General features: G+C 35.8%; 1 protein-coding gene and 1 long non-coding RNA gene across 2 annotated transcripts in view; both read right to left on the reverse strand.

Moving 5' to 3' along the window:
• adamtsl3 (ADAMTS-like 3) overlaps positions 1–24,481 on the reverse strand; it is a 246,130-nt gene that overhangs the window by 68,395 nt on the left and 153,254 nt on the right. The window contains exons 15-21 of the mRNA XM_073859643.1: positions 14,643–14,727; positions 11,869–12,158; positions 11,576–11,705; positions 8,957–9,161; positions 7,853–8,035; positions 7,367–7,520; positions 1,858–2,899 (exon numbers count right to left, since the gene is read on the reverse strand). Of these exons, the coding sequence (XP_073715744.1) occupies positions 1,858–2,899; positions 7,367–7,520; positions 7,853–8,035; positions 8,957–9,161; positions 11,576–11,705; positions 11,869–12,158; positions 14,643–14,727 (2,089 nt within the window). The remainder of the gene's footprint in view (positions 1–1,857; positions 2,900–7,366; positions 7,521–7,852; positions 8,036–8,956; positions 9,162–11,575; positions 11,706–11,868; positions 12,159–14,642; positions 14,728–24,481) is intronic.
• On the reverse strand, positions 22,601–24,081 carry LOC141353205 (uncharacterized). Its single transcript, XR_012360221.1, has 2 exons — positions 23,273–24,081; positions 22,601–22,782 (listed from the first exon to the last, which is right to left on the reverse strand). It is a non-coding gene; the product is annotated as an uncharacterized lncRNA (long non-coding RNA).

Genomic DNA, 24,481 nt, shown 5'->3' on the forward strand with positions numbered 1-24,481 from the left:
TGCTTTTTCTTGATGAGCAAAACGACCCAAGAAAACAAGTCTAGTAAATTGCTTGTTTTATTCACAAAATCACTTAACTTTGATATTTTTGGTCTAAAAACTAGACTTATTTTCTTGGGTCGTTTTGTTCATCAAGAAAAAGCATCTTGAAAACAAGACAAAAATACTAAGATTTTTTTCTTAAAATCATTTTTTTGCAGTGTATGTTTATACATTTTTCCTGGAAGGCATTTTGTGAAACTTTTGTGAAAATCACAAAAATGCTGGCAGACATGACTTAATTGTCTGATTTGGAGTTGTGAGTTTTGATTTGCTGTTGTGATTTCTGGTTAGAGTTCTGATAGGTTGTTTTTTACTTGAAGTTGCAACTGTGAGTTCTGATTGGCTGTTGAGTTCCGATTGGCTGTCGTGAGTTCTAATTTACTGTTTTTCTTTTCCTATTGTGTATTCTGATTTGCTGTATTGTGTGTTCTGCATTGCTATTGTGAGTTCTGATTGGACATTGTGTGTTCTAATTTACAGTATAATGTGTTCTGATTGGCTGTTGTGTGTTCTGATTTACTGTATTATGTGTTCTAATTGCCTGCTATGAGTTCTGTTTGCCTGTTTTTTTTACTGTTGCGGTCTGATTTGCTGTATTGTGTTCTGATTTGTTCATTTCATTTGTACTTCAGGGCCACTGCATACATATATATCCATGTAGCAAAACATTAAGCTGTCAAGATGACCAACCTTATAGTAAGTCAAGTGACCACTGAATAATCTTAAAGCACTGCAATATTTCATGATTTACCCCAAAGTTGCCGGATTTTCAAGCCAAAGCAGCGAGAGGAGGCCTGAACAATGTTTGCACAGCCACGTCCGTCTCAGGTCCCACAGCGCTTGCCAGGAAGAGGGGCAGACAATGTTTGGCGACTGTCTGGGTGGAGGACACATTAGGCCCTGAGCTGGACAAAGCTATATTACTAAGTCAATGTTTTCAATGAGTGTATCTAACAACCAACAGTGTAGGGTAGACTATTAGACCACAACTCGACCCTGGAGAGACTAAAATGAGCCCAGCAAGCATTTCTGACTTTAACAGACCACATAACGTGAGAGTTGGGATGCTTTGGAGGTAAATATTTGAGTGGGTTGGTGATAAACAAGCCTTTGGAATATATGCTTGCTTAAGATCAGTAAGGAATTGCTTGTTGTGTTAACATTTTCAACATCATTTGTGGAGCCAAATCATTCTGTGTGCTGTGGACCAAGGTTGAAAGAACAGTAAAAAAAAATAGGTCCGGTAAACAGTTATCAGAGACTATACTGGAATGTTACAGTAAACACAATGATGTTATTTGTATTTCGAGCTATATAATACCGCTTTTACCAAAATAATTTTTACCATTAACTACTCACCACCATGTCATTCCAACTTTTGCCAAAGCTGAAAAATCGTTTTCAAATAAACGTCAATTGATTGACCATGTGCTGCAACCCCATGCGGCACCTTAGTTCAAATGTACAAAATAGAAATGATCTCTATCATCACCTCTAGCTAAAAACTATGAAAAGTGTAGTGCAGGGATGGGCAACTTCGGTCCTGGAGGGCCGGTGTCCTGCAGAGTTTAGCTCCAACCATAATTAAACCCACCTGAAGCAGACAATTAAGGTCTTTCTAGGCATACTAGAAACTTTTAGGCAGGTGTGCCGAGGCAAGTTGGAGCTAAACTCTGCAGGACACCGGCACCCCAGGACCGAAGTTGCCCATCCCTGCTGTAGTGAGTAAATGTCAAAATAGTAATTTTCAGGTGAACTATTCATGGCATTTAAATGGATGAAACAAAAGTAATGGTTAGTGAAAAAGTCCATTACCTTTCGCTTTTCTGCAGTGGAGCTCCATCTTTGCTCCAGGACAGGGTTGGATGAGGTAAACCCTGGGCAGAACAAAGCAGGGTGAGACTGTGGGTAGCATTGGTGAGGTAAGCAGTCTGCCCCACGTGAATCTGGAGATCCCTCTGAAAGCTCATTGTAGACCCGTGGTGCTTTTGACGTATGATCACAGCCCCACTGCCTCTTTTCAACCCCTTTCCCCATGAGGGTTTGGAAGAGTTTGGGGTCTTATCAAAATGATTGTTCATTGTAACTCCCAGATCCTCAGTAGGTGCACCTTGCTTAGTTATAGCCAAATCTTCCATGATTTTGGTAATTAGCTGCGACGCCATTTCATCTGTCACATCTCCGCTCTCTGCAAGCAGAGTGATGTTCTTTACGAGCTCCTCAAACTGTGCCGGTTCAAGAACAAAGGCGCCTGTTTGGCCCCTGATCCCTGGAGCCAAAGGATTGTTGCTTGATGCAAGAGTATCCCAGAGTTCCTCAGGCTGACCGTTATCATCTCTGTAGAACTCGTTCTTTTGCATCCAGCTTGGGAGAGATTTTGGAGCCTTCTTTACAGGTGATAATCCCTTCTGCTCTTGGCACTTAACCCCAGCATAACTGCTCTCTTTGTTGAGGGAATGATGGAGACGTTTCTCCTTGTCCAAAGCTTCCTTCCCTTCGGGATGTTCCAGGAGTCGATTATTGTGGCCGATGAGCTTCAGGATAAACATGTCTGAATCTTGGTTGGCCCAGCAATGGTACACTCCGATGTCTCCGGCGTCCAGGTTGTAGATCCTTAAAGCTCCAGACTTGGTGATGCTCAGACGTTTTGAACTTTTCAGATCGCTACCGTTCTTCTCCCAGCGGATCTGAGCTTTAGGGAAATGACGCACCGGACACTTGATGGTGATCGAGGTTTTGGGCAAAAGATAGGCGCGTCCTCCAATGGTAAAGGTAAGACGTTTCTCCTGTCTGGTTTGGATGTAGATGCGCTTCAGGCCCATGACTTGAGGACAACGTTTTTTGGAGTATTTGTTCTTGCGGAAAGGTACATGATGTTTTAGGTCATACAAAAGTGCTACTACTTTTACATGAAGTTCTCCAAATTTTTTAACACATGTCTGCAGCAGTGGCGACTCGTGACTGCTCTTTCGAGGGGCGCAAATTCAAAATATGTGTTCGGAGTGTCGTGTGTTGCTCATGTTTTCAAAATATGTGTTCGCCGCATCGAGGGAACCTATGTGCATCACGTGTCTTGTCAAAATAACGTTTATGATAAAAGAGACGCTCACATTCAAAAAATACACGCAAGACACTCCCTTAACAGTAAACTCTGATTACACATGAGATTATGCGAGTATCTGGCAAACGCGAGCGTCTCTTTTATCATAAACCCTTTAGACGCGTCTACAGCAGGCACTTATTTTGACAAGACACGTGATGCACATAGGTTCACTCGACGTGCTGAACACATATTTTGAAATTAAGAACCACACACATTATGGCCTACATACATGTTGTGACGAACTTCGCATCGTGCGGCCTTGAAAAAAGAAGTCACCGGCCGCCACTGGTCTGCAGTTTATTCTCTTGATTGCCAGCCCAATCATGACAAATCTTACAGGACAAAGGTAGAAAACACTAGGGAAAAATATGAGAATATATTTTCCTATTAATTGTCCAACCATACAGCAGGGCCTGAATAAAATGTACAAAATGATAAAACCAGCAATTCGGTTTGAACTTATAACCTAAAGCTACGACCAGCTAATCTTTAAAAAAAATCAAAACTGATCTGTCCACGCTAGAGTGTTAACCAACAATCAAGCAGTATCTCATGGGACTTTTGGAAATTTCATATGTTCATATATCCTCGCACACCGCTATTTTATACAGTGGTCATGGAGAGTTCATTGGTTTTATGAGAACAATGACAACCTATTAAATGACACCTACAAAACCCTGCTTTTCATTCGACAGAAATCTGAACCCAAACTCAAGTATGTTTTGAGCAGTTCCAAAAAACTTTAAGCAGTTTCACGCACAAAGTAAACTTGTGTTGATATCAGAAAATCTGGAGACTGTGGTGAGAGCAAGGTCAAACACAGGACAGTTCTCAGTATTAGTTCATTCAATCTTGAGTTATTTCATCAAATACCAAGTAAAGGTGACGTTTTTTTAATGTTAAAATGTGTTCCTCACCATTTTAAGATATAAGCGAGCCATTCATACATTGATTTCCTGAAAAAGTATTAACAGCATGACTCTTTTACAACAGTACTCTGTTTGTTTAGGTTTAATACTGTACGTCTTCTGGGATAGTTGGGGGGGGGCAAGACTACCTGTCCATTATGTCTTGTTTCGGAAACATCAATATTTTTGGTGAATGGGTGTCAGAACCATTGTAAGTGGGTGGAACAAGACCTTCTCCACTTTTTAAGACCAATGAAATTGATTATGGACAGTGTTGGGCAAGTTACTCTTTATTTATGACTCCTCTAAAAATAAATAATATTTCTTTACTTGGTATCAAAATAATAATATTTTACTATATTAAAAATAAAACGAATAATGTAAAATTAAAGTAAAAATAAAACTTATAAAATAAAATGTGTCAGGGGGAGGGTCCACCCAAACTGTAAAAAGTGAAAGGTGGATCTACTTAATAATTGTCAATTGGTAACACCTAAAATGTTTATTTTTTTCAACTTCAATTTTCTCACTTTAGATGAAATATGTGCGGTGAAAAAACTTTTAAAAGTGACTTCAATTGGTTACACCTAAAAATTAATTTTTTTTCAACTTCAATTTTCTCACTTTAGATGAAATATGTGCGGTGAAAAAACTTTTAAAGTGACTTCAATTGGTTACACCTAAAAATTTAATTTTTTTCAACTTCAATTTTCTCACTTTAGATGAAAAATGTGCAGTGAAATAACTTAACAATTACGTCAATTGGTAACATCTAAACATTTTAGTTTTTTTAACTTAAATTTTCTCACTTTAGATGAAAAAAAATTAAAAATTATGTCAATTGGTAACACCTAAAATGTTTATTTTTTTCAACTTCAATTTTTTCACTTTAGATGAAAAATGTGCAGTGAAATAACTTAAAAACTATGTCAATTGGTAATACCTAAAATTTTTAGTTTTAACTTAAATTTTCTCACTTTAGATGAAACGTGTGGGGAAAAACGTTTAAAAGTGACGTCAATTGGTAACACCTAAAATTTTTATTTTTTTAACTTCAATTTTCTCACTTTAAATGAAAAATGTGCAGTGAAAAACGTGAAAATAACGTCAATTGGTAACACCTAAAAACTATTTTTCAACTTCAATTTTCTCACTTTAAATGAATAATGTGCAGTGAAAAAATTAAAAAATTTGTCAATTGGTAACACCTTAAATTTTTATTTTTTTCAACTTCAATTTTCTCACTTTAGATGAAAAATATGCGGTGAAAAAATGTTAATTTATGTCAACTGGTAACACCAATTTTTTTTAGTTTTTTCAACTTAAGTTTTCTCACTTTAGATGAAAAATGTGCAGTCAAAAAAAATAAAAATTACGTCATTAGGTAACACCTAAAAAATTTTTTTTTTAACTTCAATTTTCTCACTTTAGATGAAAAATGTGCAGTGAAAAAACGTGAAAATTACGTCAATTGGTAACACCTTAAAAAAAATTCAACTTCAATTTTCTCACTTTAGATGAAAAATGTGCAGTGAAAAAAAATTACAAAATATGTCAATTGGTAACACCTATTTTTGTTTTGTTTTTTCAACTTCAATTTTCTCACTTTAGATGAAAAATATGCGGTGAAATTTTTTTAAATTTATGTCAACTGGTAACATCTAATTTTTTTGGTTTTTTCAACTTTAGTTTTTTCACTTTACATGAAAAATCTGAAGTAAAAAAACTTTTAAAACTTATTTTTATTTGTAACACCTTAAATAAAAAAATTCAACTTACAATTTTTTCTCAAAGTAATGAAGGTGTTACCAATGCAATGATTTTTAAGTTATGCACCTTTCACTTTTCACAGTGTACATTTATTATTTTTGCTTCCACCACCCATAGTTTGGTATCACTATTGGTGCAGAAATCAAAGCTTCACCTTTAAAGATACAATTTGTATTTATGTGCCGAAAGATGGCGCCAGATCAAACAAAAACAATGATGTTGTTTACTGACGCTCTGAAGCAGCGTGGAATTATGGGATTTGTAGTCTTTAACTTTAGCCATCAATCAGACGAGAACGAGAAATCACGTTGATGGATAAGGTAATCAAGTCTTATAAATGTTGCGTTTGATGACATCGTTTATTTCATTATGTAACTTTATATGTTATGTTCAAAACGAAATTGTTAGTCATATTGATATTACAGTATTAGTCCAAATTCGATGGTAAACACAGCTCAGAATTAAGTTTTCAACTTACAATGATTTTTCACATAATGTATTGACAGTACAAATCTTATTGTGAAGTGTCTTAAAATGACCATTTATATTGCTGTACAATACCTTTTGATGTGCATATCGTCCGCGGGAAGACGCGCTGATTACAGTCTACACACTAATGTTGTCATCAATATAATAGCATACGTTTTTTGAAGGGTTACGAATCAAAACAACTCACCCATCGCGTAAAACACAAGCAGGATCAGAATCTCGGTCTAGTTAAATGTTGTCGTGAAGCTCACTCTATCCAGATAATGCAACACCAAATTGATCCTCCCTCGTTTTGTTCCAAACTCTTCTTGGGTCATTTGGTTGGCCCGTACGCTTACAGGAGCTGACACAACCAGCGGCAGACGGTACAGAGATATCCATAAGTCCATAAGCACGCGCATAGTTCCGCATTTGTCCACAACACTGGCTGCGTCCGAAAACTCAAGGCAGTGAGGACTGTGAGGACTTGTGGCCTCGCTGCCTCATGAGGACATGACTTCGGACTTGGAGGCCTGAAGGCCGCTTAGAGAAAGGCTTTCCGACGCACTTCAAAGGCAGCGTGTTTGAAATAAAAACAGAGAGCGCCTTTGTGATAACTAATCACATATTTGAAAACTACAATACTAATTTCTCGCTAGAAATGAAATAAAAATGCTTAAAAAGTGAAAATATACGTTTGTTTTCACTAAATTTGTGCTCCAGCCGCTTCCTTGGCCGCCATTTTATTTTTTCGAGCTCGACCAGTGTTCTCATATGGGTTACGTCAGTAAAGGCGGTGACAAAGGGTCACATGGATATTAACGTCATTGACAGGAGACTGCACTGCCCCGTGTCAATGTTTTGAATGGAAATTTTCTCACGATTTACAAGTAGTTGAAAACATTACAGATATTGATAGTCAGCTGGACAAAATATATAACACTGGCCTAGTGGTTTTTGGAGATTTTACTGCAAATATCTTACAAATTGCACCTTTCAACGGTAAGGCATTACAGAAAACTGCAAGTAAAAGATGAAAACACAATGATAAACAATAAATAAATGAACATCTTACTGCTGCAGGGACTCATGCGACAGCTCCTGATTAAAGGAGGAAGGGGAAGGTTACTACAGGCCGACCTGTCCAGAGTAACCAATTGCCCAGACGTCGTCTGTCTCCTACACACTGGTTCCCGACGTTGAACGCCTTTACCGCACGTAACAGAGCACTGCGGACAATATGTGCACAATTTTAAAAAATTTTGTTATAGACAGTGACATTACATTAGACATGCACCGATTTCCATATAGTTTTGCTTTGGGACACAGATTTTACATTGGACATCAAGTGGCGACACGGAAATGATTCACTTCCAATTATATTATATTGATCAAGGTTATTCCAGGATGAGGTATGTAACCTCACTTCTTACAAACTTTTACCATGTGACTCATGAAATTATAGTGATTTGTCAGCAACAAAAATATTGTGTTTATCCTTCTGTGTCTCTAGTTAGTTTTTATAACTTTATTTTTCTAAAATGGATGGGTGGATACCCACCTTGGACCACTCTCCCCCCTCCAGACGAGGCATGAGACAGTCAGAGTTGATGCACGTCCGATGCGTCACCGGTTTGTTTCCCGCACACTCATCGTCTCTTAACCTACGGTAGCTTCCTGTAGACAGTCTCTGTTTACAGTAAACTTTACGCCACTGTGAACCTCTGTCGCATGTATGAGAGCACTGACCCGGAAAAAAAAAACACACAAAACAAACAAACAAACAAACATCACTTTACCCAAACACACGCTACACGGCACAAAATGCAGCATTTGAGTAAATATAAACAAACAACTCTTGATGTGCAGATGTTATTTTACTGCTGTTGGCAGTATCAACACCAAATGACAATTTGGTTTATAAACAAACACATTTTGCAAAGTTCTGTAACAACAAAAGTAAGATGTCCTTCAAAGTAAAAGTCACTTTCAATTATTTTCAAAAACTAACTATTCTGAGAAATAAGTATTTTAAAATTCCTCAAAATATATAAAATTAATACAATTACAGTATAAGTAAGGAATAATTGATGACGGTCATTGAATTATAAGAAAATAATGCACACCCAAGGTGCAATGCGTTACACCGCGGGTGTGCATTATTTTCAAATAATTCAAAGGACCGGAGTCAATTATTCCTCTTATACCACGGTTAGCATAAACATTGCTTTGGTGCCTATTTTTAAGACATTTGTCATTGACAAGTTGACAAGTTAGGTGTGCGGTTATCAGAAATTAATGCATACCCACGGAACATTTCTCAGCCAATCAGAATACAGCATTCAACAGACCCGTGGTATAATTAAAAAATAATGCACACCCAATGTGGTAATGGCGTTATTTCGTGCATTCTTCCACAGTTACCGCAAACAATACTCTGGTGGTTATTTTTAAGACATCTGACAGGTCAGGTGTGCGTTTACCAAAAGATAATGCATACCCGTAGAACATTTCTCAACCAATCACAATAAAGCATTCTTTACACAGCCCGTGGTATAATAAAAAAATAATATGCATTTGTATTACTATAATATATAATATCGGAAAGGCAGAGTGTGGGATTACTGGGGTTTCGTGAGTTTTATTCCCCGTGGAAGTCACTAACCTGTTGCCACTCTTCAGTCACCCATGCTGGCGGACACTTCACCTGATTACAGGCCTGTAGCTCTGGAGGTCTGGTCTCCACACAGTCTTTACTGGACGCTGGTTCAGTGCGGTTTCCGGCCACCGGTCTTACACATGACACACTGCGTGTCTGCAGTCCCACACCGCAGGACACAGAGCACGCGTTCCACTCGCTCACTTCCCATCTGAATACATCACACATGCACACATTATAAATTCCAGACAATCACGACCCATTTTTCTTTTCTAATGTGACATATTTGCTAAAAATAAAAAGCCAGACCTCAATTTGGTCTCATTTTGTGGAGAGCTTTTGCTCTTTGAAGCACTTCCAGTGTCCGCTTTCTTTACTGACAAGAACAGTTTAACCAGCCTAAGCTGGTTGGCTGGGTTTAACTGGTGTAGTAGGTTGGTTTAAGACGACTTTTTAGCTGTTCAAGTATAAAAATCCATACTATAAGAAGCTATAATCTTATGTGTTAGGTTAGTGCAAAACATGTTTCCATGATCTTTAAGCTTTATGATGGCTTTCCATGTTATAGATTGAAATGATTGAAGATGATATAGCTAAATTTCAACAATCAAGTGTTTACCAGAAACCTATGAAATATTGTAATATTCAAAGCCGCTGCGTATAAAAACGGCACGTCAAAGGTCTAAGAAAAAAAAATCACTTTGCTCCAAGAAAATCATTTATCCCATAACACATTGCTTTAAAAAGCCAGCTGTCCTGCTTTTATTGGCGAATGGTCAGTCGACAGAAAAACACATTATTTCATGACATGTTTTTATTTTAAGCAGCCTCACAAGCTATTTAGATTCAATCTGAAAGTTGTTACTTCAATGTGATTTAGCTCAGCGAGTTTAATTTTAGCAACTTTATAAGGAGCTGAATGATTCATATCCTATTTTTTATTGCATATGCATGCAACATGTTTAAATGACAAACATGTTTTTTTGTTTTTAATAGACACTTTCAATCAAATCAGTGAAAATGCATCTAATGCTGTTTTGAGAGACCTTATCACACTGAAAAAAATGATTCATTGAATTTAATCAATTTTTTTAAGGTAAGTGGTTGCAATCAATTTATTTAAGCTACATTTAAACATACGTTTTATATTTTATTTTACTTTACTAATCTTTTTCGTTTAAATGTAGCTTAAATAAATTGATTGCAACCACTTACCTTCAATTAATCATTTTTTCAGTGCATCATAGCGATTTAGAAATGGCCTTTCTATCTTTCATTGTCAGAAAAAATGGTCCCTACACTGCAAAACAATTATTTTCAAGAAAACATTTTCTTAGTATTTTTGTCTTGTTTTAAGTAAAAATATCCAAAAAATTCCAAAACCAAGATGCTTCATCCCGATGAAAAAACAACCCAAGAAAACAAGTCCAGTTTAAAAACCAAAAATATCCAATTTAAGTGATTTTGTGCATAAAACAAGCTGAAAAAAAATCCGCCAACGGGGTAAGCAAAAAAATGTGAACATTTTTCTTAACACTAAATTCAAGAAAAAATAGCTTACCCCATTGGCAGATTTTTTTTGCTTGTTTTATGCACGAAATCACTTAAATTGTATATTTTTGGTCTAAAAACTAGACTTATTTTCTTGTGTCGTTTGTTCATCAAGAAAAAGCACGTTCATTCAAGAATTTCTAGATATTTCTACTCAAAACAAGACAAAAACACCAAAATACAAAAAATACAATTTTTTTGCAGTGTAACCGTCACTGGGCCGGTACATCTACTGTAAAGAGGTACATATTGGTACCAAAAAGGTGCACATTAGTACCTCAAAGGTACACTGTAAAAATACTTTGCTGCCTTAAAATTTTTTGTTGAATCAACTCAGATTTACAAGTTTGGACTACTTTGATGATGTTTTTATGACCTTTCTAGACATGGACGGCACACCGTACGTAGATTTTCAATGAAGGGTCAACAAGCTCTCGGACTAAATATTAAATATCTTCAACTGTGCTCCGAAGACGAACGGAGGTCCCACGAGTCTGGAACGACATGAGGGTGAGTCATTAATGACATAATCTTTGGGTGAACTATCCCTTTAAGGTCTGTCTGGGAAACCGCCCCGTTTTGTTCTATTATGCCATGCAGACCAAGCGAGTACCCTACTGTATGTTCCACCTGAAACGACAAAACATCGTGCAAGGAAAAGACTTAAAAAACACTTGCACGTTCATACCAGACGCAAATAAATTGCGATATTTGCGTGTAATGGGGCACTTGAACATTTGAGTTAACTCACTTCATTGGCGCGTGAAATTCATGTTATTCTTATTTGAATTTGATTTACAACGTTAGGTCAATGCAAAGACGCAATGGACATCCTGCGGCGCGATTTCCACGAATGGACACACGCCTTTGGTGTGAGAGACCCGGGTTCGAATCCACTGTGATACACCATTGTGTCCCTGAGCAAGACTCTTGACCCATAGTTGCTCCAGAAGCGTGCAACCTCTGACATATATAGCAATTTTAAGTCACTTTGGATAAAAGCGTCAGCTAAATTAATAAGTAAGAAATAAGTAAGTTTGAGATTTCATCCCACCAGTGGCATTTGAACGGTACCTTGCAGGACATGGTTGAGGGTTACAGATGCGAAACAAGGCAAGAGATGCTCTGGAGCCGCTGCAGAGCGCGTTATCAACAATTTCCTTTTTTAAGGTGCTCACGCACCTGACAACAGCCATCTGCTTGCCTGCAAACAAAACACATTTCTGGCAGAAGAGCTTTTCAGATGAGTATCGGTTCTCTGAACAAATTCCGATTTCATGCCAATTTTATTTCATTTGGAAAGCTGGACACAACCTTTAACTGTGTGTATGACATCTGTTTTGTAAATACATATAATAGAGACTCACCAACAGCACAGGACGCTGAGCAGGCAGTGAATCCCATGTATTCCCAAACATAGCTGTGCTGCTCAGGGATCTCCTGGGGTCCGAGGGGCCACCACGGTGAGTCTGGAGACTCAGAACAGGGCCCCGAATCACAGGCCCTTTGTGTTGGAGGCTTTTCTTCATCACACTCTTCATCAGGCAGGTCCACTTCAGTTTGAGTAAAAGACAGCAGGACTTTACATTTCACCTGACGCCTCTGAAGTCCCAGACCACAAGACACACTGCATGCCGTCCAAGGACCCGGAATAAACCTGCACACACATACACCTGATAAATATGATTTTATCAATAACATACATGTAGGTTCACTCATACATACATATATGTGACTCTGTATTGCATTTTGTAAAATTCAGACTCTAAATTCTGATTGGACGAGCCTTGCTATAGTTACAGTAGGCCAATGGGGCAATACATTATATCAGTATACTGTACTGTATATGCTGTCTGGGATTCAAATCCATAACCTTGGCATTGCTTGTGCCATGTTGAGCTACACCACAATAAAAAATTCATTGCAAGGTCTTTCAACTATATTAGCGTCCCTAAGTATTTCTCAAAATTTCCCATAATGCCGTGTGGAAAGGGCAGGGCTCAGTCAGCTTTAACCACTGGTTCTGATTATTTCTGTAACAATAAAACCAGAAACTATTTTAACGTCAAAACAAAAACGATCTTAAAATAATACCGAGTTATAGTGATAAACATAACGTTAACGTGGACCAGAAGGCTTTGATTTCTAGGAGGCAACCGCACTCTGAATAAATGTGATAATAAAAATAGATGTGGCGAGGTCTCCTAATGAACCACTGAATGGTTTTACCACATTTTGGGCGAGTGGAAAAAGACCCTTTTTGGAAAATCATAGCGTAATTACATCCAGCATGTTGAAGGACAGACTGAAGTGAAAGAGAAACTGAGAGTATGACCTCAAATGCAATATACAGAAGACAGATGAGTGCCGAGTCATGCTCGTCTGTTCTCGCGTAGGCTTCATCTTGGGTTGTCGTTAAATTTTGGTGAAACACACGTGCGGCACAAGTCTGTAAAATCATTTAAGTGTTGTGGAAATGCGTCGGCCCAGAGTGGGCGTCAATGCACACCTCATGCTGTCCACCGTCTAAAGGCTTTCCAGGCTTATGGGATTAAAGTTGATGAGATCTGTAATTCCTTATAACCCTCAAACATGTCATGTTTAGACTAATGCAGGGGTGTCATTCAAGGCATAGTATGATGTCAGAACACCTTGTGTGATTGAGAAAACAGATTCGGTTCAGAGAGTCAGTAGGCGCATGGCTGCATATATGTTTGTTAGCTTTTACGGGTTTTTTTTAACTGTAAGGCCAGATATATACTTTACGCAACTATGGAAAGTCAGACATAAATGTTTTACCAAAGCATTGCTAAGTGTGTGGTCCCTTACTGCGCGTTATTTCGAGTTATTGTCTTACTTTTCATTCGTGTAAGTAGCTTTAAACAAGTTGACAGTTTACCCAACTTGCCCAGCAAGATTCGCTTCAAAATGAAGTTGTTTTATCATTTCAGTTGAAGTAGAGGAAGAGATGGCATCACTGTTGAATGAATTGTTGATGAATTACATTCTAACTCGATGACACACAAAATGTCATCGAGTGTATGTGTGTGATTGTGTAGTCAAGACAGGGAGGTTCTTATCTCCGGATTAGAGTTCAGGAAGGAGACGGTGTTGAGTAGAAAGTCCTTCCTTAGTGTGTCTCCTCCACTTTTATCACATGGGATAACTACATCCATCCACTAAATCCACTCATAGAGGCATCCAGCCATGAATTCCACAGCAAAGTGGACTGGGGTCATTCTGTGATAGGGCCGAGTACACGGGCCTGCAGGACGCCACCTCAGATTGCCCTAAATTTAGTTAGTTGAGCAGCAAAGCAGAACACAAGGGAAGTTCTGCTATCATGAAATGATATGAGCCACTCAAGGGTGTAATTCAAGAACAGTTTCCAGGCAAACGGTAGATCTTAACTCACCCCCCATCAAACACAAATATATGAACCGAGAGGTTCTTGAACGTCTCTCCTGTAAACTCTTAAACACTTTCACCCCTCGTTCTTCTTGTTTTATGAGTCTCTGTGATAGATGCTTTTACTGTAGCAGACCTCAGGGACTGGTGGTTGTCTGGATACTGGCAGCCCGCAGTTTGTGGCTTTCAGTGGGAGCGGCAGGGGTCCATGGAGCTCCCCTGCATGCTATTAACAGGGGTATCATTTCACAGATTGGGGGATAACTCTAAAAATACCACAACTCAGGGAGTGAGAGTGGCCTGCAGGGCTTTACTTAAGTAGGGAAAGGAAACTTGACACATGGAGGACAAAACGCCGAAAAGCTCGACTCTTTAGAGTTTCTCTGTCTGATTTATTTGTGTGATGAACCAGCTAATGACACTTTTCTTCCATTTGTTGTCAAACAGTTTTCAAAGAATGTTCCCAGTGTGAGGTCACACAGGTGAAACGGGTAAATAGATTTTTCTGTTCAAATTAATAGCTGTATGACTTTACTGAGTTGCAATCCAGGTTTGTCATCAAATATTTGATTCATTTCTAAGTAAACCTGGTGACTCAAGCCAATAGTAATTTCGAGGACTCATATACTCGGATAGATAAATGCATGCAAAACGTATTCACACATTACGATCATTAAAAAAACACATGGCAAATTCAGCAATATCTTTACAGTAAATGTATAAATGAGCTCACGTTGGATCTTCCAAGGCTACTTTGGTTTCCTCCAATCCTTGAGCCTGTTTTAACCAGGGAAGCTTGGCCTCTATAGGTTGGGTCTCTAAGAAAGCAACAAACAAACAAAACAATTTATCCAATTAAAGAGATAAACATTCACTTCAAACATATATTATAATTCTTCTGACCCCCGGTAATTTTAAACCCACATTTTTACAAATAATACAAGTTTTCGAGAACGTTGCCACTGCTCTTTTTCATACAATGAAAGAGAATGGGGACTAAAGTTTTACGTTAGCTTATAATAGTCTCAAGCTTAAAAGGGACATTTCACAAGACTTTAAGATGTCAAATAAATCTTTGGTGTCCCCAAAGTAGATACACTGCAACCAATTTAAGTGATTTTGTGCATAAAACAAGCTAACAAATCTGCCAATGGGGTAAGCAAAAAAAATTTGAACAATTTTCTAAACACTAAACACTAAATTCAAGAAGATTTCTTTGCTTGTTTTATGCACAAAATAACTTAAATTTTATATTTTTGGTCTAAAAACTAGACTTATTTTCTTGGGTCGTTTTGCTCATCAAGAAAAAGCATCTTAATTTAAGAATTTTTAGATATTTTTCTAAAAAACAAGACAAAAATACTAAGATTTTCTTTTCTTGAAAATCATTTTTTGCAGTGTAGATAAATTATTATAGCATGTTACATGTCAGTGCCATGGTTGGATAGTGCCGATTAAGGGGCGGTATTATCCCCTTCTGACATAACAAGGGGAGACAAATTTCCATGCTTGCAAATCTTTGATTATTATTATTACCGAAACTAAGTTACTGGGTTGTTATTTTTCACATTTTCTAGGTTGATATAAGCACTGGGGACCCAATTATAACACTAAAACATGAAAAGAGTCAGATTTTCATGATATGTCCTCTTTAACGAAACTCAGCAAAGTTTTATATTTATATTTCACATACTCATTGCGATTGACTTGCACAGATGTTAGTTTCGCATGTCTAGTTGTACAAGCCTGATAAAAAAGCCAGTTTATAATAAAATGATGCTAAGGGAAAACAGCTAAACCACATTAAAACTTATTTTAATGATCACTAACTGCATTTCCATTAATGATTTGCACAATTATTTGTTATTTTCGGAAAAAAAAAAAACTATTGCAAAATGACGGCGTTTCCATAACCAATGTTATGCGACTAAAACATACTGTGATTTCGTTGTCATTCCAAAAACTATGTGTTTGCTCGACTTTATACAGCAGCCAGCAGCATGCAGGCCGACATGCGGATGACTTGTCGCTTCTTGTAATGACACATTTTTGGGATATACACTGCAAAAAAATATTTTCAAGAAAAACATTCTTAGTATTTTTGTCTTGTTTTCGGTAAAACTATCTAGAGATTCTTAAATTAAGATGCTTTTTCTTGATAAGCAAAATGACCCAAGAAAATAAGTCTAGTTTTTAGACCAGAAATATCAAATGTAAGTGATTTTGTGCATAAAACAAGCAAAAAAATCTGCCAATGTTGTAAGCAAAAAATTCTTGAAAATTTTTCTTAAACACTAAATTCAAGAAAAATTCAAGAAAAATTTGCTTACCCCATTGGCAGATTTTTGCGTACAGCTCATAGGCTGGAAGACTAATTGGTTGACTAGATAAACCTTACTTAGGCCTGACTGGGGAATCCATAAGCCTAACCTAAAAAAGCTAAGGCCAGCTAGGCTAGATTGGTAACTTTAGGCTTTTTACCCTAACATGTACCATTTAGGTACAGATATTTTCCATTGAGGTGCTAATATGCACCGGGTAGAAAAGTTGTTACTTCTTTAAAGAGTACCACCGCAGTGACAGCTGTTGTGCATTCATTTCCGAGTGTACGTCCAAACTCTGCAAGTATTTGTCCAATTCATGAACTAAAACCATTGTATTCTGGGGTAAGACACTTTACCTCAGGTTACTCCAGTGAGAAACCTGTTATTTGTCTTGTAAACTGCTTATAAAAGTGTCAAATAAAAACGGCAAGACGATAAAACTTGCCAAAAGCATAAAGTCAGCCACTAGATCATTGTTGAGGCACATTTGAATTTCACCAGATAATCTTCTTGTTAAGAACAAATGTATTGTCATCGGCGGGTCATATGTCTTACAGAAGCTTAAAGAGCCATTTTTTACTTTCTCAAACCAAACACGGTTAATAAATCTAAACATAAATCTTCATGTGACAACCAAATATTTACGCAAGCAACCATGTATTGATGTGGAAGGGATTATCACAGCTGTCTGTGACTTAAGAGTGGCTGTAAACTCTGCTCGAGGTTTGGCTCTTCGGTCTGGGTTTTTGGGGTTTCTGGCTTTCTCTGATGGCAGGCGTCCTTAGGGTTGGTGGGTGGGAAGGTCATGTTGAAAAAGCAGAGAAGGGAGCCTTTTATATTTAACCCACAGAGTTTTTAAAAGCTTGGGGTAATGTGTGGATTTGATTAATTTGAGTCGAATGACTGGTGAACGTTCACTGCAAAAAATGACTTTCTTACGTAGTTTTGTCTTGGTTTCAGCGAAAATATCCGGAAAAAATTTAAATCAAGATGCATTAATGAGACACGTAACCCAAGACAATAAGTAAAAATTTCAGACAAAAAATATCACATTTAAGTGAATTTGTGCTTAAAACAAGCAAAAATCTTGTGTAATTTTGTGCATGCCTGGGATAGGCCAGTGGGGTAAGCAAAAAATCTTGAATATTTTTGTTAAACACTAAATTCAAGAAAAAATCAAGAAAAATTTGTTCACCCCATTCACTGAAAAAAATGATTCATTGGGTTTAATAATTTTTTTGGGGTGGGTGGTTGCAATCAGTTTATTTAAGCTACATTTAAACAAAAGTTTTATATTTCATTTTACGTTACTAATCTTTTTGTTTAAATGTAGCTTAAATAAATTGATTACAACCACTTACCTTAAAAAATTGATTAAATTCAATGAATCATTTTTTTCAGTGTTGGCAGATTTTTTTGCTTGTTTTATGCACAAAATCACTTAAATTTGATATTTTTGGTCTAAAAACTTAAAACTAGACTTTTTTTGGGGTCGTTTTGCTCCTCAAGAAAAAGCATCTTAATTTAAGAATTTTTAGATATTTTTTAATGAAAAAAAGACAAAAATACTAAGATTAAAAAATACTGGTTATTTTGTGTAAATTATAAAACATCTTTGAGTAGGGTTCGGTTTAAGGCTAAAGTGTCAGGCTTTGCAGATGAGGAAAACCACCTGTTATGTGAAAAAAAATGAAGTATGACTTAACTCACGTGTGCTGTCTCTCAAATAAAGAAAGTTTGACTTATAAACACACATGATTATGTTTTGCACAACTTGGCATAAAAAGTACTTTCCTGTGTATGCAGGCAAATCTCTTTTTTTACTCTTAATAACAAACTTTTGTGCAAGGCAAACGTTAAGTTGTGACAGGATCACAATACATTCAACTGCAATGTGTGCAAGGCCTTTATGGCCAAAAGAAAACTTTACAATTTTAACAGGACACACACACACACACCTCCAAAACACAGTTTGTCTAAAAATAAAAGTGGCTTAAGGGGTTTTCACAGTGACGCATGTTTTTTGTTTCAGTTGATATACTCTTGAAATCCAAATACATTCAAATTAACATTTTCGTGGATTAATACTTTTCTATACTTCATACTGTAGTTATATACTCCAGAGAGGAACGTGGCTGCAGCACATCGTAAATTGAACTACTTTTGGTACTGCTTTTGAAATTTTGCAATAAATAAATGTTATTTTTCTGTAATGGTTTCATTTATAACAGTACATTATTTTAATAAATTGTTTTGGGTAGGTTTTGGGGTGCGACTGTATTAGTGACTCAAAATACACTGCAAAGAATTCCTAGTGTTTTTTTCTTGTTTTCAGTAGAAATATCTAAACTTTTTTAAATCAAGATGTTTTTTTTTTTTGATGAATAAAAAATGACCTTGGACAATAAGTGAATTTGTGCGTTTGAATTTGCCAATTGGGTGAGAAAATTTAGCTTTTAAAAAAGAAAACTTATTTTAAGTTTTAGCCCATTGGCAGATATTTTTGCTTGTTTTAAGCACAAATTCACTTAAATTGTATATTTTTTGTCTAAAATACTGAGTAACAAAGTAATTTTTCAGCGTACACTGCAAAAATGATTTTTAAGAAAAAAATGTCTTAGTATGTTTGTCTTGTTTTCAGTAAAATATCAAAAAATTCTTAAATTAAGATGTTTTTCTTGATGAGCAAAACGACCCAAGAAAATAAGTCTAGTTTTTAGACCAAAAATATCAAATTTAAGTTTGAGAAATGTAACCCAAGAAAATAAATCCAATTTTTATACAACAAATATCAAATTTAAGCGATTTTGTGCATAAAACAAGCAAAAAAATCTGCCAATGGGGTAAGCAAAAAAATCTTGAATAATTTTCTTAAACACTAAATTCAAGAAAAATTTGCTTGCCCCACTGGCAGATTTTTTTGCTTGTTTAATCCAAAAATTCACTTAAATTTTATAATTTTGGTCTGAAAACTAAACTTATTTTCTTGTCGTTTTGCTCATCAAGAAAATGCATCTTAATTTATACATTTTTAGATATTTTTACTAAAAACAAGATTTTTTTTTTCTTAAAAATATTTTTTTGCAGTGTGAATACTATTGTTACCAAATTGTGATTTCCCCACTGCAAAAAATGACTTTCTTATTTAGTATTTGTCTTGTTTTCAGTAAAAATATCAAAAATTTCTTAAATTAAGATGTATTTTCTTGAAGAGCAAAATGACCTAGGAAAAGAAGTCTAGTTTTTAGAAAAAATATATAAAATTTAAGTGAATTTGTGCTTAAAACGAGCATGAAAAAATCTGCCAATGGAATAAGAAATTTTTTACTTTTTTCATAAACACTTAATTCAAGAAAGATTTTTTGCTTGTTTTAAGCACTAATTTGCTTACATTTTTAATTTTTTGTCTAAAAACCAGACTTATTTTGCTAGGTTATTTTGCTCCTCAAGAAAATACATCTTAATTTAAGAGTTTTTAGATATTTTTACTAAAAACATGACAAAAACACCAAGTAAGAAAGTCATTTTTCTAATTTCTGTATAAAAAGGATTTAGGGTAGGGTTTGGGTGCTAACGCTTATAGAGAAAATGTTTAACTCATTCACCGCCAGCCTTTTTGAGAAAAGTTGCCCACCTGCATTTTTGTGATTTTAACAAAAGTTTCACAAAATTCCTTGCAGGAAAAATTATCTTCTATAAATATATAAACATACAAATTATATCAAACTAAAGAACACACCCTTTGCTTTCAAACAAACAATAAACAAACAAAGAAACAAACAAAATGGGGAAAAAACGTTTCATACTATATTTACTTTTTCCACTTAATTTAACCACTGAAATATGGATATTTCACTTCAAAAATACAACATTTTGAGCAAAAAGCTTAAAAAATTGCGTTTTTGTAAAGGAATTTATGTTAGATATCAGACTCAGAATGACTATCAAACATAAAGGCAGTTAAAATAAATCATTAAATCTTTTTAACTTCCGTTTTTGATAAATTCGGTTTTGGCGCCATCCAGTGGATAAAAGCGGTATTACACTTTCACTTTGAAATTTGTCCAGAAAGGCATATTTATTAGTTAAATATCATAATAGGACAGTATAAAGCAATATTTATGGTACATAAGATTTGTAACTATTTTACATTTTGTAGCTGTAGAAACGTAATAATGCTACGATTAAATGATGCAAATACGTCTACATATTGTATGCTTCAGCATCTATCCAAACGTACAAAAAAGTATGTTTTGTGTTTTTATGAAAGTTACATATTAATACCAGGTATAAACAGTGAGACCAGGCTGTACAGAGTTACAAAATCAAATTGGATGAGAAATGTTTGAGCTCTTAATTTACAATTCTGACTTCAGCATCTGCATAAAAAAAGATTTTTTTTAAAGATTTTTTTTTTAAACTGTTTTTTATACTGGTGGCTAGAAGAAACAACCACCAATGAAAGATTAAAGAGATTTCATATGTGATTATTCTTTAATATGGCACCGACAGACTAACAAAGTGAGAAAAAGATATTGAAAGAGAATAAAAATGACAAAAACAGCAGAGATCTGACAAAGAGTGAGAAAGCGAGATCTCAGGTGTGTATTAAGTAGACAGAATCGGTTCTCAAACACACCACGCCTGACTCTAATGAGCTCAGGGTGTCATTCTGCACTTATAGATAATTTCATATTCAAAGCACACACCACTTTCCTCTCTGACAGCTGTAGGCACTCACTGTTCCCATGCCAAGATCACTTTGGCTCTGTTCAACAACCCAGTCACAGTTTACTACCTGCCCAAGTCCGCTCCCGTCTAAAGCAGCATGTGACCTCATAAGTGACTGTTTGAAGTGCTTTACACACTCAGTGTGCAATACAAACTGTGCACTTATTAGTTAAAAGCATTGGCCAAATTCTAACCTTGTAGCCCAAGTAACCTTGATGCATAAGGCAATCCCATAATGCATTACAATAAGCTCAGTAAAAAATAAGGGCTTTTAAGAAGTCAAGAGAAGCACCAATTATTTGCATATTTAGTAATAATTCTAAACATCATTTTTGCCAAGCCTCCTTAAATATCTTTCAAAGCTGAAATGTACTTTTTAACTCCAAACACACAACATGCATACAAAGTACTAAAATACATCTTTAATATATGTGACCCTGGACCAAAAACCTTAAGTAGCACGGGTAAATTTGTCGGAAATTCGTGCCGCGTTAACCAATCAGGAGCTTGCAGTCGCAGAAGCCCCTCCCAAGACGCAAATTTCCGTGTGAATGTCTCGAATTACTAACATTTCGAATGAAGCGAGTAAAGTCAAAATGTCCAAGTGTCCAACTATGCGCAGATAGCACATTTTTGTCGCCTCTATCGCGTCTGGTGTGAACGCACAGTTAGTCAGATATAACGTACCAAACATTAATGGAAAGCTAATTTATTCAGCATTCAAAAAGAATTACGTTTTGTCGTACCTTGACAGATTTATCTGTACACTGCAAAAAATGACTTTCTTACTTAGTATTTTTGTCTTGTTTTCAGTAAAAATATCTAAAAGTTCTTAAATTAAGATGTATTTTCTTGATGAGCAAAATGACCTAAGTAAATAAGTCTAGTTATAGACAAAAAAAATATTCAATTGGCAGATTTTTTGCTTGTTTTGAGCACTAATTTACTTAAATTGTATAAGAAACATTTTCTTGAAATAAGTTTAATTTTTTCATAAACATTTAATTTGCTTGTTTTTAGCAGAAATTTGCATAAAATTTATATTTTTTGTCTAGAAACTAGACTCATTTTGCTTATCAAGAAAATACATCTTAATTTAAGAATTTGTAGATATTTGTACTGAAAACAAGACAAAAATACTAAGTAAGAAAGCTACATCTATTGATCCATCCAACCACATTGAAAAATCCTACTGTGGGTTTCTGCTTCGCGTCTGTGACTATATGTAAATTAATGCAGTGATGATTTGAAGCCAACACACAACACTGTAAAAAATAAATTGTTGGCTCAATGAATTATTTTTTAGTAACTAGTTCCACAGAAATTTTACGTTCACTCAATTTCTGACTCCAAAGTGTTACCTGGATTGATGTTTTTTAGTTGGCCCAAACTTGACTCAAATATAAAATAGTATGTTTGCTCAACTAGCTTTATAGTTCATTCAACTAAAATGTTTTAATCAGTTGAATCTTTAAAAACTTACAGCAAAGACTCTGTCAATTAAAATTTAAGTATTTACTCAATGTTGTATGTGTTATTTCAATTAATATTTATTATTTGGGAATTTTTAAGAAACTTTTTTAAATTATTTATCAAATAATTTATGCTGGTGTTGTTAACAAATAATTAACTTCAGTCACATAAAAACAAAAGCTTTATTCACTTATCATACAGACTGAACATACAGAATTAAGTCTTCTCTAAATAGAGGGCATAAAACAGTCCAAAAGGCACTCCAAAGTCCGTCAGAACATCTGCAGGGCCATTTAGGAGACTTTCTTCAGCCCTCTGGTCTGCCTCTTCCACATCATCACCGCTCTGGTTTAATAAACAGAGGAATATAAACACACACACACATACATAAATAACATGTTTAATATAATAAAGCTTGACGGTGAAAGATTTTATACCCTAAAATTGCCAAATTTCCCTCAGACATCACACGTAATTGAATTAAACACTATTGGGCGGTTTTCTCGGACAGGACTTATCACTGACTAAAATACTGACATCTCTTAACATATCTTAACATATCTCTTAACATATGAGTGCTATTGTTTTGTATTTTATAAGGTTTGTTTGTAAAAATGTCCCAATTATAATTAAGACGGAGTCCTAAACCCTGTCCGGTATTATCTTAACTAAAATAGCTCCACTCTAACTCGGACACATAACATAACACACACTTTAACTCGGACACATAACATAACACACCTTTATATAACTTATATGTTTACAAAAACGTCGAGTATTTGCGTCTTTGCCAATTAATATAGTCTAAAATTAACATTTATTTACAAACACTTACCTGACGTGACCTTGAGGAAACGGCTGAGGACTCGTGTCGTTGTGGGAAACAGTGAGTGATTCCGGCTGTTACATGCGGAATGATCTCAGATGAAATGACCTGTCATTCAGATCCTTCCGAGTTAAGTTAAGACATTTTAAATTAAAAACTCACGCACATACTGTACATACACACGCGCGCGCGAGCGGGTCGGTCGCGCGCACGTGCGCGCGCACACGGGTACACACACGGGTATATTTAGAAGTTTTATTTAAGATTGTTATGATATTGGGACTATTTCTCCACCCGCTCCTTCAGCTATGAGGTTCAAATTCGCATGCAGTCCGGTTATAACAAATGTAAAAGATATGAAACATCACTCAACAGCGATATCAATTAAGTGCAATCCTAAAATATGATTTAAAACATAACCCTTTCATTGTTAAGTATGAGAAATTAAAATGAATTCAAGCACGTTTAAACGCCACAGAGATACCAGAGCCAGCAGTCGATTTCTGATGCGCTTGCCGAGGCAAGGCTGCGCTGGGCGGGGTGTGAGCGCTTAAGTGTCTGTGAGTTTCTGGAGCTCATATGGAGCTCATCTACGTCCGAAAGTGTCCGAGCACATTTTTTAAATAGACGCTATCTTTATTAACCGACCGCATATTTAAACTTTAAGCACATACATTCACGCCTGAACAACTCTTAAAATTACATTTTGTGACCAAATAACAGTAATATTATGAGCATTTTGTTGTCAGGAAACATAGCTGTCATAAGTCCACATATTTACCTGATTTGTCTTAATTAGTTCAGTCAACACTAGCCATTCTGAATGTTGACTGAATTTGAAAATAACAATTCATTTAATATTTTAAACACTGATTTATCTAGACTTAAAATAATATGTCTTCTCAACTAGCTCAAACAAAAAACTTGGTTTAACTTATATATTTTTGCCCATCCAACATTTCATTAGTTGGATTTTTTACAGTGAAGTAGTAATATATTAAGGGACAGTTTTTTTATAAAATTCTTATTCTTATTATTTATAAAATGTACTTAGCTGGTCCTGTTTTCTTTTCTGGCCTTTGTTTGCTCAAATATCTGTTTGCTGCATGAGGGCCAGGTAATAATGTTCTGGAATTTGGGACGGGGGGTACAGGTGCTATTACCATTATAAATAGAGCACAATAAGCTTGCCAGACAGTATTGTGTGAATTCTGTGTA

Source organism: Misgurnus anguillicaudatus, chromosome 21 (genome assembly GCF_027580225.2).
Source record: "Misgurnus anguillicaudatus chromosome 21, ASM2758022v2, whole genome shotgun sequence".
Taxonomy (NCBI): domain Eukaryota; kingdom Metazoa; phylum Chordata; class Actinopteri; order Cypriniformes; family Cobitidae; genus Misgurnus; species Misgurnus anguillicaudatus.